Genomic DNA, 15,333 nt, shown 5'->3' on the forward strand with positions numbered 1-15,333 from the left:
GTAATGTGTGTGTGTGTGTGTGTGTGTGTGTGTGTGTGTGTGTGTGTGTGTGTGTGTGTGTGTGTGTGTACTCTCAGGTGGTTAGCTCCATGCTCCCGTGGAGTCTGACATGCGAAGCCTGTCATCGCTTGTTCACACAGGCAGAAGTAACTCGAGGTCAGCCACACACCTTCTGTTGCTCACACTCTTCTCCTGAGGCAAACACTGACATACTTGTTGTTAATATATTTTATAAACACACACTCAAACACATCCCGGTGTTGTATATCTTGTAATACCAAGAATTTAATCTCACCTTGCCAGTTGGACATCATTTAATCGCAACGTGTCAATATTAGGATTTGCATCGTGGTGATGCTGATAACGACTATGTTGTCGGTTTACAAGCATTGCTCTGCAGCATCTGTCTGATGGTGACAAGGACACACTGACTCAACTAACCACTTGACTGACAACACAAAGAGACTCCGCAAAAGCAGTTTCTCACAGCAGTGGGTGAAATATTTACATACCATACATTTACACTTATTCTCAGCTTTCCGAAATGGAGGCACATCAAAAGCCAAAGTAGCCACAACAGCTTGTCTTTTCTGTTTGTATTTAGCAATGAGCTGCAAAATGCAGATATACAGATAAGAGAGGAGAGTTTTCATTCCTTTTTACTGAGAGTCAGGCTGAGCATGGGCTTAATAGAACAGGGTGGCTAAGGTGATGAATGCCAGTTAATAGCAGATTTTCTTAGAATAACCTTGACATCAAGAACCTCTGAAACACTTCCCCTCTGACCAGATAAAAAGATATTCTCTTCTTTTTGACTCATTTTTTTTTCTCTCTCGCTGCAGCCTAAACACGGCATTTGTGAACAAGCACACAGACACCCACAGATGCCGAGACATGCACTAGCTTTTTGATTTAAGATGCTGTAGCTAAAGTGTGATGTCTCTGGATAGCTCAGAGCACCTTCACACCTGCTTGTGTGTTAGTGGGTCTGTATTTCAAAAGCGAAACATACAGCTGTGTAATTCTTAATTTTATTTTGCGTGGCAGCATTTCCACATCTTTATTGAAAATATTGTATACAATTTTACAAAACTCCTGCACCTATATTTTGGTTGTTTCATTATGTCAGAGCAACCAATAGGGACGTTACCGTTGGTTTGTAAACTGCCGTTCTGAGGCCTCGAGTTTGGATTTTGACCATCGCCATCTTGCTATTTTGGACCCAAAAATGACCATATCTGGACAGGCTAAGGGAGGAGCGAGCCATGAATTTGACTTGATCTGATTAGGAACCTGAGGGCACTATCTCCCACCAACCTGTAGCAGAAACCTGACTGCTCTACAGGCCTGTCAATCAAACAACCAACTCCTAGCCAACCCTACTGATGACTGATTGGTTCGCTCTACGGAGTCACTGAGAATACCTGAACTATTGCATTGCACTTCAAGTCTTTAATTTGAACTCTGACGTTGTGCGACCTGAACAGATCTGTTAAGATAGTCATAGATGTGTTCTGTGAATGTGTGTTGAGGAGATGTTGCCCTGTCAACATGTCTTTGAGTGCTTTTTGACTGGGGACAGATTTTCATACTCACCTCAAACACAATGAGTCACACAATACACAATCACACAAAGCCTGTTAACACAGACACAACTTGCACCCACATGTCAATACACACACACACTCACCTGTGTAAACATTCACACACAGTTGTGAAGCTGTGAGGTTGATAGGTACTCTCAATCTGCCTCTTCATCTCTGTGTTTTACACTTTGTTCTGTGCTCATGTACACTATTTTCTCCATCCACCTTTTCACTTAGTCACAGTTCACTTCTGTTCTTGCCTTTCTGTTCCCATCATTTCTCACCTCTTTCCTCATCTCCCATCTTTTCCACTCCTTCCCTCTCATCTCCTTTCTTCTCATATCTTCCCGTATCTCCTCCTACTCTTTGTCAACTTCAAGGCTCATATTGACTCAGTATTCTGCAGGTATGATGTTTTTATGGCACCTGAGTTTTTAGTTTGAGGAACAGTCTCCGTTGGCACGAGGAAAGAAAAAGGGCAAAGTTTTAACTAAAGTTGAACCTGTATTTGCTGTAGAAAAACAGATGGTAAAGTTTGTAAAAGGTTGATGTCAGTGTAAAAGCTAAAGTGCCAATCTCTGAGATGTCCGTTTCATTCTCTTCAGCAGCATGGTGATGAGTGGTGATTGGAGCTCATCACTGGAGCTTTTGGACTTCACTTCTCAGAGATCCAGTCAGCCAGTCAGTTGGCAGTCGCTCCGCTTCACCCACAAGTAACTTGAAGAGCAAGCTTGTTACATTTGCTCCGCCTACCCTCTCTGCTAAAAAACACTGCTGGGTGAGGGAAAACACGTCACCAACAGTGCGCCACCTGTGACAAAGCCGGCCCGACGCAGTTATATTAATGCCAAAAGGCAACTGTGTTTTGACACGGTAACTCGGCAAAGATAGGATTAACTGTGCCAAGGTTTAATGTGTTCATGTGCACAAAATGAAACTTATGCTTTCCAGCAGAAACCTCTGTGGGAATCAAACCTGACAATATATGGCTGTAATGCTGCTCCTAACTGACAAACTTAATTTCAAAACAAAACAATGTTTATCAAGTCTCTCAGATTTAGTTACAAATCTGGACTAATGAAAGATGGAACGCAATGCATTGATATGGATTATTGATTGAATACTGAATTGAAATATTTAATTTGTTCAGTTTACTGGACAATGTGGATCAACAACTGTCAATAAATAATAACCTTTAAGTATTCACTTATATACAGTATATTTGAACATGTATAAAAGGAAATCTGGTGGAGCTAGTGTGAATAGACATTTCCCATTATGCAAATGATTTACATGGCTCTCGGGTCAGGTAGTAGGGCTCGTTGTCAGAAATTTCCTTAGGGTCCCAGGGAGGTCAGGACCGGCTCTGGCCACCGACACCCAACTCATTCAGTGCATAATCCTACAAATACAAGGGCTTTCACCAGTGACCACTTTGTCACTTAGTCTGTGATAGATAGCAACCTAAAATACATGTATTTAAATGAAAATATTTAATATTATTACTTAAAACTGATTTTGTAGGAATCTTCCGCAAACACTGAACATTGTTCCCATAACTTTGACACATCAACAGCAGAAATTCAGGGTTTATCTTTTACGTTAAAGAGAACATAGTGGCCTGCAGGACAGACTTTTGAAGCAGGCAAAGACCAATATTTTATTTAGAAGGTAAAATATCAAAAGTTATTTGCTGACCCTTACTGTCAAATGACATTTGGTACTTGAGAGTTGTGACTTTATTTCATTGGGCACAATTTGTTCCCACAGGGATGGATGTGCTCCATTCACATCAAGCCGGCTTCACCTTCAATGTCCTGGACTTTGTCATGGGAATGTTGTTGCATTTACATAATCTTCTGGCAAAACTAGGCCTTTTCAATCCCACACTAAATTCTCCCCGTCTCATTGGAGCATTACATTCACACAAGGATGCGCATATGGACACACATGTACACACAAGCACACACCCTTCAGATCAAACTCCTGTTTGCACATGTGACATATCCGCATCAACCTATGCACTTGCTCAGACACACTCTCATACATGCATGCACATACACACAGTGTATCCCAGCATCTGGATTAGGGGTACAGATTAAAGATTAGGGCCAGCACCGGGATTACACAGTACTCTTTAGCCCCTCCTCCACCACAGGCCAGAAGCACCTCTGGCCCTATCATCTACAATGGTGATGCTACAGACACAAACACAGACAGAGACAGAGATGATTTTACATCACTGATATTCATTGCTTAATCCTAAATTAGCACCCACGATATTGTCATTACCTCGGAGGACTTTCATTGTCTTTCTTTTTGTAGTCCTTTTCATACCTTCTATTTTTCTCAGGTCCTATGTCTCTCTCCCTCACTCGCACACAGAACACAACCTCGAAGCCGTCTTCACAGCTTTACTAGTTCTCTCTAGGATTGCTCTCATTAATCAAAGCTACCTCTCAAATGTCCCATTCCCTCCCATCACATAATTTCCTAATTTGGTCAGTTGCACAGGCTTCTCTTGATGGGGTCCTGTGCCACACAGTGATAGAAGATAAACTGACGGTAGAAACAATAGAAATTAAATCTCCAACAGGAATGATTTAAGTTAGGTATTTAGAGGAGGAGAAGGACCTTGAGGATGGATGACTGAAGCTTCCAAGGAATCTGTCTCCTACAGTAGATGGAGAGCATAAAAGATGTGGGTGAGGATTGCCTGAGGACTGTGGTGAGATGGTATATTGATTGCTGATTCACTATCTAGATCCTCGATTTTCTCCCTGGGCGTTTGGGACCTCTTGTGGGGTCATAAGCTATTTTCACAAGTTACATACAGTATGTACAGTATATATATATATAAAGATATACTGTATACTACAGTATTACACACAGTATGTAATGCTATCAGTGACAGACACTATAACGTGAGAAAAAAAATTGAAAGTTATTCTGAGTGAGGTTCACAGCAAGTTTAAAAGGTCATGAACTACTGATGTAGATCAGAAGACAAATCAAAACTGATGCACACGCATGCGGACTGCAAACCAAAAACTAATACCCTTGTCATTAAAACCCAGTACTGCCAGCGTTAGCCAGTGATTGCTAAAGAAGCCAGATGCTTTAGGGATGCGGGGACACTGCCCTTTATGAATAAAGTTTAACTTGAACTTGACAGACGTTGCACAGAATCTGCAGACTTTAGCAGAGGAGATAGAAGCTTAGTGGGTAGCTTAGTATCTGTTGACAAGGCTGGCATGCAACCAGGCTGCCAGAAGCGCTAGTATCCCGATTCGTTCAGAAATGGACTTGGCTGTATGTGTGGTTCTCCAACACACTATTTTCAAGATTAATGTCATTCTCTTGGTGTGTCTGACTTCAACCACTGGAGGCTTTCATAATGTTTCATCAGTAACTCTATTCCTCTTTAACATGTGTGTCCATGCTTCTCTGCAATCCATTTATCTGTCTGATACCTGAAGGTGTCATCAAAACAGTGAAAGCTTAGTTTTTTTTTCTGCTGCAGTGCAATGATTGACACGTGTTTCTCTTTATTTGTTAGGTGAATGCCGTCATGCCATTTGGGTGCCTTGCCCTGCGAGATGGGCGGTCGTACGATAGCATGTCTGATGTCAACGACAAATATGAGATTGGACAAGTCCTCCGAGCGTAAGTCCCATAAAGCTTTATGCATGGATTACCATTGCCCCCCTACCCCTACCCCTCCCTCTCCCATGTAGAATTCATGGGCTCATGTCATTATTCCCAAAAAGTTTCATACCCTTCATCAATTATTACAAATTGAATGGGACCACTTTCACTGCAGATTTGGTTTGGCATATCAAATGGTTTCACTGAAGAAGTGACAGAAGGTAATAGCATGAGGCTAGTATTACTGTATAACAGACTTAAGAGGCACATTTTTCAGTTTTAGCCAACGAATTGCCGGAATATATTTGATCATGAAACACATTGTTCAATGTCTCCATTTAAAAAAAAGATATTTAGACATATTTTCAAAGACCTGTGAAAATCACGTCGCTGCTAAACTGGTTGAAAACTGACCATTTTGTTCCTCTGAACACCTCACCTTGGCACATGCGAGAAACACATAGACACATACATAGACACATACAAACACACACGCACGCACGCACACACAAACACACACTTAAAAACACATTAAGTCTGAATTAAACTCATGCATTTATTGTATACATTGTCTGCAGTTTTTGAATACATCTTTGTATACAAGGAAAGTAAGCATGGTGAAACATCTGTGAAGATAAAAATGAATAAATTAATGCATGTATGTCTGTTTATTGCTTTCTTTTTATTGCTTTCTGATTTTGGATATTGAAGACTCAATGTGAAACATTGTAGTGGAATTTTCCATCACACAGCTTCTTGAAATTAATTTAGGCGAAGCATTGTGAGCCCTAACGGCTCAAAACCTGACGTTGCCCAGCTGCATATGGCAGCCGACAGCTAAAGACATTTTTATGTGTCCCAATCTAACTCACTGCCACATCTTCTACTGCTCTTCTAACATTATATTTGCCATTTCAGCCTTATTCAGTCTGTCTTTCTGTCTATTTTTTTCTTATTGTGCAGGAAGGAGTTTTGTGAGCTGTGCCTGGCAAAGGACAGACAAACAGACAAGGTGTTTGTCTGCAAGAAATTCCTCAAGAAAGACGGCAGGAAAGTCCGCAAGGCTGCCAAGAACGAAATCATGATCCTGAAATTGTACGCAATCAGTCTGTGAACAAATAGATGTATGATTGAGAAATGGAGAAAGGTGGTGAAAAGTAGAAGGAGAGAATATTTGGTTGTTCGAAATTGCAAGTAATATAAATCCCACAGTCAATAATATAAACTTGGGTGTTTGTAACTTCTTTGCACTGTCTTTGAAATATCTGCCCACCAAAAGATGTTTGTTCCCACACAGTCTTGTTTAAATATAAGATTTTTCAAACTCTGGAAGGGAGAATAGTAAACACCCCTCAACTGCATGTGAGTACCATACGGTCTGTGACTCCTTTTTCACTGTTCCAGGGTCAACCACCCAAACATCTTACAGCTGATAGATACATTTGAGACGCGGAAAGAATACTTCATCATCCAGGAACTGTAAGTGTTTTTCTCACCCTTTTCACAAATTTGTCTTTCTTGTTTTAGCATTTTTGACAATGTGTATTTAAACGTGTCTTCTTTGTGAATATATTCCCATCTACCTTAATGCACACAAATCCATCATCTTGAGGGCAGGAATTGAGTCTACCCTTTATTACTGTGTGCTCTGTTGCTCCCCTCAGCAACAGGGGAAGGTGTTAGATTTGATGAGAGATTTGCTCTTAGTAAAACTTAACATTACTCAGTGCTCCTGAAGCACTGCTCTGCTACAATAGAGTCTCCACAGATTGGCTCGGGATCGAAACACCAGAAACCATCCAATCCCCATCACTTGCGACTCGTACATTTCAACATTCGCAACTTTATGTGAAAGCAATAACATTGATTGAACCTGGGTGCACCAAGTATTTACAAAGTGTTACTGCAATACAGAGGGACAAAAGTGATTGCAGTCATCTGCGTGTGCAATCTGCTGTTAAGTGTAGCTCACAATTTGGCCCAAGCAATAGTCCCTCTGCTTAGGGCAATATGTGATAATCACTCCCATCATTTATCTCCAAAGTTAACCAAGTCTTCTAGAGTAATGACCAATACTAAAATTTTTAATTGCTCAGCAGTACTAGCTTCAGGCCAGCACTTAGCCTTACTAATGGACAAAAAACAAGCTGGCTTTGTTACAACAAAGCTTAAGACCTTCCTCCATGGAAATATATGTACTGAGACGGAACCATACCAGTTATTAAAACCCAATCTGCACTGTTTTTTTAAAGGTTGCCAACTATGGCACATTCACTGGAGAAACTGCTTAGTTCTACTATGACTAAAATTAGTGGAGCATTTATTGTGCTTTATTTCTCTTGCATAAAATTTGGTAGAGTTGCAGTTGAGATTTTATCAAACAAGTGTTCTACAAACTGAGTCATTGTTATGAGGTTGATCATTTCCATATTTTTTCGCTGTTAATTTACAGTTTTCATTTGGCGGAAGTAAGCATGTTAGTATTTTTTCTGGAGTGTCAAATCCCACTCTGACCATTATAAGGAAAGATCAATATTCTCCGAAATGTCTCTCATCCATAGAGCACAATGGTGTTCATTTTGGTCTTACAGTTTTGGAGCAATTGACTGAATTTGAGAAGTTTTTCCATGTATATGGAAAAAATAGCCTAAAGGGATTCATAGTGCTACAAACTTGCATTTACATTTTCCAGTATATTAGGCAATACATGTATTGATGTTTCTGTGTGTGTGTGTGTGTGTGTGTGTGTGTGTGTGTGTGTGTGTGTGTGTGTGTGTGTGTGTGTGTGTACGTGCGTGCGTGCGTGCGTGCGTGCGTGCGTGCATGTGTGTGTAATTGACTGCATGCAGTGCCACAGGAGGAGATGTATTTGACTGGATTCTGGACCAAGGAAATTATACAGAAAGAGACGCTTCCAATGTCATCAGACAAGTTCTTGAGGCTGTGGCGTACTTACATTCCCTTAATATAGTTCACAGGAACCTGAAGGTAAACACTCAATGTCTTTCTACCTCTCCCCATTGTTTGGTGTGTGTCTGTGCGTGTGCATGTAGTGAGTGCCATTATAATAAAAAGGCAAAACTATATAAATAGCCTGGTGACTTACCTCTAAAAATGCAGGAATGAATAAATATAACACCTAACTTCATAGAGTGACTGGACGTCTTCGCCATCACACCCCAGGAAGCAATATTCAGTATTTAGTCAGAATCTCTGTGGAGACACATTAAAGCATTGCTCTACCATCTCAGTTAATGACTAAACATTTGATAGCATTTTACCACGGAAGTAAACACCGTCTTTATGGCTTAAAGCAATCCCTAGTGATACACTCACATGCAGACAGATTCATATCTTTAGCCATCATTATCAACCTATTAAGAAGGAACTACAACATCTCTTGGGCTTCAGACTCCCTCTACTGGTAAAAGCTGGAATTGTATTTCAGTCTGTATGGTTTGGACTCGCACTCATACCTACATAGAACGACAAAACTGAATCAAAATGACAAATTCAGATCAGTGCAGAAATAGAAATTAATTCCTAATGAGAAGCCAAGATGCCACTTTTTCTTTACACTTTAATTCCCTTCACTGTCACAAATATGTGTCAATTTTTGTAACTCATATTGTAGTATTCCTGCTGTAATGATGAATCTGGCAATCCATTACTCTTTGAATGTGTTAAGACCCTGTTGGTCTTGCTGACAGTGTGTACTGTCATCTTGATTCAAACATGACCTTGATATAGTTTAAAATGTGAGACATATCAGGCCCTTTAACACCAATGATCTCAGGTCGCCCCGCAGTGATGCTGTCAAGTTGTCAGTGTAATAATAGAAAAGGTAATGACTTTTTATACCATAGAGTTGAGTTTCGTAAGTCATTTTGATATATGCCAAAACAGTATGTGCATCTGGTGCTGATCTAATTATCTACTAAAATACACTATCAGATGTTTGTAGTGAACCTGTTCAATAACTCATCCCGTCACGGCAGTTTGAATAGTAGGGCTTCAGTCTGTGTGAATTTATGTGCAAATGCATGTTCTTTTCCTTATTTTGTTTAGCTGGAAAACCTAATGTACTACACAGAAAACAACCATAACAAAGTAGTTCTGCGAGATTTCTACCTGTCCAGATTTGAGAATGGATCCATCACAGAGCCATGTGGAACACCAGAATATCTCGGTATGTTACTCTCTAATGACTGCTATATGTGGCTTTGTTTATTTTATATAGAATTTCTACTGTTTTTCTATGTGTCAGCCTCTTATACATATCTCTATTAGCTTTATCTGGCCTAGGGGCATACTTTACCTTTTTGAGTTCTTTCCTTTCTTGTGCTTTTGATGATGTTAATCTGTCAGAGATAAACTTTTCCAAAGAAAAAAAAAGTGAAACACAGTGAAAACATAAACAGATTTGAAAGCATCCAACCCTTGCCCTCCTCTTCATCCTGCTCTTCTCTTTTCATCTCTGTGTACTGTCTCGCTCCTCTCTGTGTTTCTGAGGTTCTCTCTGGTGAAAGGCTACGGCAGTTATTCATAATGCTGAGTTGAGTAATTCAACTAATAAATAAGGAAAGGGATGAGATTAAAAAAAAAGACTTAAAATGGGAGCTAGTCTTTGTGAGGGAAGTTGCCAGTGGATTTAAGATTTATGAATGTGGTATGAAAGTTTATAAATGAAAATACAGGACTTTAGAGTCTCTCTCACACTCTCTATGTCTGCGCCATACATTGCTGTTTCTCAGCCCCTGAAGTGGTGGCCCGTCACAGATATGGCCGTCCTGTGGACTGCTGGGCTGTGGGTGTCATCATGTTCATACTGTGAGTCTCCATCATTTATTACAAAAGCTATAATTTACAAAAACAAGTCATATAACAGGACAGGACAAGAAAAACTGAGCACCATGTGAAATTTTCCACTGAGTAATAGCTTTGTTTGATTTATAAAAGACATTCCCAGAAGTTATTTGCATGGTTTCAAAATAATCACCCTTCTCCTGTCTATTTGTGTTTTTACCTTCTTTTTTTTTTCTTTTTTTTTTTTTGCAGTTTATCAGGTAACCCGCCTTTTTATGATGAAACAGAGGAGGAGAACACAGATTTACATAATCGCATCATCTTCTGTCGTATTGTTGCTGGGGACTTTGAGTTTGATTCTCCATACTGGGATGACATTTCACCTGCAGGTACATGATGCCACCACATGATGGCAATAAACACCCAGTTTACTTTTCTAGTATGCAACATTTGCCCATCAGTGCTCTCAGTTTAAAGGTGTAATTAGTTAAATATTTGATGTCACCTGGGTCAAAAGTGCTTTCATATGTTTTATATAATGTCTCACCACATTCAAATGGTTGATTGACAGCCACGATTACAATCAAATATAATTTTCTTTGTTGTTATTTTTTTTAAAAGATCTACCTTTTTATTTTTTAGTTCCTAAATTCTTAGCCCAGATGACACCTGAATTTTCCTTTTTTGTGGTCTATTTCAGCTAAGGAGCTTGTCTGTCGACTTATGGAAGTGGACCAGATGTTGAGAATCACAGCACAAGATGCTCTTTGGCACGAATGGTAACTATGTGCACATATTTACAAGAACTCAAACATTTTGTCACACTTCTACAAGGCTTCCCTTCATTTGTATGCTGGCTGTCGTCTGTGTCAGGATTGCAGGGAACGGTGCATCGGAGAAGAACCTGAAGGATGGAGTGTGTGCCCAGTTTGAGAAGAACTTTGCAAAGGCCAAATGGCGGGTATGAATTCACTCCTACTCTCTTGCTGTCGCAGTAAATTATTTTGGTAATAATACTGTACAGCCGAGTGAGCAGCAGAGAAAATAGAAGAGAAACAGGGAGATGGCTACGGCTTTAATGTCCTTTTAGCTCATTACACAACTCTGCAGAGGTATGTTTTAAATTTGTAAATAACATGGTGACATTCGTAAGGAGATCCAGGGCTTTGAATGCTGAAGACAAAGAAGGAGGAAGATAGCAGTGCTGACCTAACAGCATAAGTAACAGTTATAACCCTCTTCTCTCTTTTCCCATGTGGTTCCCAGGAGTTGAAGGTATTGTTTTTCATTATGAGGGAGAGTGGAAGGACAGAGCATGTGCAGGAACTCATATTTAGTCTGGCATGATTCAATAAAACAGCATCTTCACAATGGCTGAACATCCTCTTGAATTAAGAAGAGGGTTGTTGTTTTTTTTGTTGTTGTTTTTTAAGCAAACTTGTCAATAACAATCAACCAATTTGGAAACACTTCAAGTTAAACCTAAGTCGGCTTTGAGATGTATTGATCATGTTCAGGCTGTTAAAGCTCTTCTCAAGCTCTGTTCCTGCCCACTGTCACTCTGCCTGTCCCAGAAGAGATCCATCCACTCTGCCCCACTTTTCTTCATTGGATTAGACCTAGACGTTCAAAGTGGCCTGCTTTGCTCCTTTCTTACTCCTCATCTGCACTAGTTTGTGAAAGCGGATTGTTAAAAACAAGATCATGATCAGAACAAGGGAAGAAGGTTTGTTGTCGTTTTTAAATTTGTGTAGATAAGGAGAGGCAGAAAAGGAAAGGATATAAGGGACATAGGCCACTGTGGACTGTTGAACTGCAGTGATTTGAAGTGTAAGGCCCTCTGGCATTCCTCTCACGTGAATCCTGGCTCATTGCCCCGAACTGTTGTCACATTCAACTCATACTTGAAGCTATGGAGAAGCTGCTCAGTTCAGCCATATTCAGTGACCTTTCTGTGTCCAAATGGCTTTTCACTTCCAGAGAATTCAAGGGAATTCAATTCCCTGGTTTAGAAACAACTACTAAGCTCACACATGTTCCCTAACTCCTTCAGTGTTTGTAAAGCAAAAAGACTCAGATGAGTGTGCGATCGCAGAAGGAGATTTGTACATACAGTATCTGTTCACTTACCTTTTCCAGTCAACAAGCAGTCAAGGAGTTTCTGGGGAGAGTGAGTCTTGAGATTGATTTAAACCAGGGTACAATGTGTCATAGCCTCCTGGAAGTAAACAACTGGCACTAATCTTTCTTCACTTCACACAAATCACATCTCAGCGCTGAGTACGATGATGCTAAATCATGGTGCCTTGGCAGCGTTTTTATCAAACGCTTTTCTTTGAAGCTTATTTCTTATGCTTTTCCATAACCAACTATTGTATCAAAGTGTTTTAGGGGGGAAACAAGCCATTTTAGATGTTTATGAAAAATGTGACATTGTAAATCTAATTATCTTTACCCCTGCCATTCTTCTCTCATTTTTATGCTTCTTTCTTTTTTGCAGAAAGCAATCCGTGTCACCACCTTCATGCAACGACTGAAGAATTCAGAGGCATTGATTGACAGTTCAGCCGATAATCAGGGTGGTGAAGAAGCAGGTGATGCTGAAGGGGGTGTTTCCCAGGGGACAAGTGATGAGGGAGAGAAAGGGATGAGTGATGGAGGGGTGACTTCAAGTAGTGTGTCTTTAGAGGTTACTGTTGAAAATACACCATCAGGTATGGACCAGGATGAGGCAACAATTAAGGCAGGAGAAAAACATGAGGACGTAACGATGCCTAAGGGTCCCTCTGTTGGAACCTCCCCGTCGGATATTCAGGAGGCTTTCTGCCAGTCAAAGGCAGTTGCACAGGAGGAGCCTGATAAAGCTGGTGCAAAGAAAGGAGCAGGTGATGGAACCAGAAAAATGGCTGCCAATTTGGGTCAAACCAAAGTTGTTCCTGAATCCAAACAGAGCCCTGTGGTGACACCTGAGTCATCAAAGCTATTAGACAGTCCTTCAGGCACTAATCTTGACAAAAAACACACATCCGTCTCCCCTGATCCCAGCAGCAAACGTAAAATGGCTGCAACGCTTCGTGGCTCTTCTCCTACTGCGTCGGCTATTGCATCAGCCACACCAGAGAAGAAACCAGCTGCGCAAGGCGAGCAGAAGGATGAGACTGACGAAAGCTGGTGTCAGACACAAGTACCTGAGGCAGTGGCAGAGAGGTCAGTGGGAGCACCTGTCACCCCAGCAATCGGGCCTGGGCCTGAGCCCGGGCCTGGGCCTGGGGTGGATTTAGGATTAGGAGTCAGGTTAAGGGGTAATACTAGTCCTGCAACTAGAGGGGATAGGAATGAAAGGAAAACAGACAGATACAGTGCTGAGTTTAACATAGCCAGGGTAGGTCCTGCACCAGGACAGGGTTGTTATGCAGTAGGCAGCTCTGCTAGTTTGGGCCGTCATGTCACACCATATAACCCAGAGGTTGGAGCTGTGGGGATGGGGATGGCAGGGAGTTATGGGAGTCCCTACAGTTCCCTATATACGAGTGGAGGAGGGGTAGGGCTATATGGGACTGGGCTACAGCATGGAGGAGGAGGGAGCAGTACAAGTGATTGGCAAATGGACAGTGTGATTGAGCAGATAGAAAAGCAAATGGCTGCTGTGCTGGAGAAGATTGAGGGAGACATGCCCTCGCTGCTTGAGCAAATCAGTGACTGCCCTGCTGAACCACCACGTGCCCTGAGCGCGCACACCTCTCCAGCCTCATCTCGCACACGCCCCTCACAACGCTCTTCAACTGCGACCTCAGCCACTCCTCCACCACTTCCAACCTCTCCCAGACCTGCGCTGCCATCTCTCCCTCGCCTTACCATCCCTCCTCCCTCCTATCCCCCACCCTCTCCACCCACACAATCCTCACCCCAGGCTGTGGGAGAGCAGGATGACAGAGATGGACAGAGGGATGCTGCTCATTCTAGCCAGTCACCCAGAGCTGGGATGGGCAGGGGGCTATGAAGCAGCTGTGCATGATGCAACACACAAAAGTAAAACACCTGGAACACTGGATTTATATTTTAAACTTGAGGGTTTAATGACTGTGTTTCATCCAGAAGTATCATCCACTTGTTCCCCAGAAGAAAAGTAGCCATACAGTGTTGTTTGGTTTGGTTATGCGTTCATACCAGATGACTGTTTAAGAGCTTCCCCTATGGCATTCAGATGCTCTCATGGCTGGAGTGTAGAGGGAGTAAACTACTGTGTCTCGTCGAATAAAAGTTGCAAAGACCAAAATCCCAAAAGCTTGTTTATATCTCAAATCTAAATGTTGTGCCTGACTGTTCACCACACAACCACCTCATACTGAAATACAAGCACTCAGCGCAGTTTGCAAATTATGAATTTACAGGTAAGAACAGTGTGGTACAATTCTCTGCTAATATTGAGAGATAAGAGCTGTGGAAGGATTGAAATAATTATTCCCTACCAACTGTAAATACATACAAAATAAAACAAGGTTCCTAACTGTTACTTTGCTCCTATGTTGTAAACTTCCTCATATCCAAATCGACATAACGTTTTTCAAAGCAGCTCATTCCCTTTTCAGTATTTTAAATTCCTTTTTATTTATGTAGCTATTCACTCTATTGGGAGGCTTGGAGTTACACGGTTGTACAGAAGTATGTAAAACTGAACTGCTGGAAATTGAGATTTCTTTTTATTATTTATTGTATTTAAAGTTGAGCATCACTTGAAATCTTGTGCTCCACACCTGTTGGAGAGCTAAGGAAAAATCTTTTGATGCTAGATGTTGTATAAAGGCTTTGCAATAACACACACACACACACACACACACACACACACACACACACACACACACACACACACACACACACAATTTCCCCTTCTTTTTCCAAAAAAATCTTTCCTGAAAATGTCTTTTCATTTTTTCTCCAGTTTTGTCAACCCATTCATTTGGTGTTGTTAAACAGACCTGTCTATTTGCTCCTTTTTATCACATTAACATGTCCTTCTGAATTTCTTTTTGCTTTTGGGTGTATGTAAAACGAGGTTTTGTGCTCCTGAACAAGTCTAGACCTTCACTATTCTGTCCCTATGTAAACTGTGCTTTGTTTGAAAGTCTTTCAATAAAAGTAAAAAAAAAAAAAAAATAATCATCTTGAGTTGTTTCATTGGTCAAAAGTTGGTTAGACTTTAAAAATATTGTGTCATTAAATTCCGTGTTAAATGGTGACATTACAACTATTTTTTGGGGGGCCTGTGCTGGACGAACCGACATCCAACGATTTC

The 15,333-nt window shown here is 41.0% G+C and overlaps 1 protein-coding gene across 1 annotated transcript in view; it reads left to right on the forward strand.

Annotated features, from left to right (window-relative positions):
* Positions 1 to 15,176, forward strand: part of camkvl (CaM kinase-like vesicle-associated, like) — a 35,206-nt gene extending 20,030 nt beyond the window's left edge. Inside the window, exons 2-11 of the mRNA XM_069140745.1 lie at positions 5,146 to 5,252; positions 6,198 to 6,329; positions 6,639 to 6,713; positions 8,084 to 8,222; positions 9,303 to 9,423; positions 9,989 to 10,064; positions 10,293 to 10,429; positions 10,741 to 10,819; positions 10,914 to 11,001; positions 12,541 to 15,176. Of these exons, the coding sequence (XP_068996846.1) occupies positions 5,158 to 5,252; positions 6,198 to 6,329; positions 6,639 to 6,713; positions 8,084 to 8,222; positions 9,303 to 9,423; positions 9,989 to 10,064; positions 10,293 to 10,429; positions 10,741 to 10,819; positions 10,914 to 11,001; positions 12,541 to 14,040 (2,442 nt within the window). The 5' untranslated portion in view covers positions 5,146 to 5,157 and the 3' untranslated portion in view covers positions 14,041 to 15,176. The remainder of the gene's footprint in view (positions 1 to 5,145; positions 5,253 to 6,197; positions 6,330 to 6,638; positions 6,714 to 8,083; positions 8,223 to 9,302; positions 9,424 to 9,988; positions 10,065 to 10,292; positions 10,430 to 10,740; positions 10,820 to 10,913; positions 11,002 to 12,540) is intronic.
* Positions 15,177 to 15,333: the final 157 nt, after the last annotated feature.

This window comes from Embiotoca jacksoni, unplaced genomic scaffold (assembly GCF_022577435.1).
Source record: "Embiotoca jacksoni isolate LCO1_2020_lvr unplaced genomic scaffold, fEmbJac1.0.p SCAF_9, whole genome shotgun sequence".
In the NCBI taxonomy this organism is placed as follows: Eukaryota; Metazoa; Chordata; class Actinopteri; family Embiotocidae; genus Embiotoca; species Embiotoca jacksoni.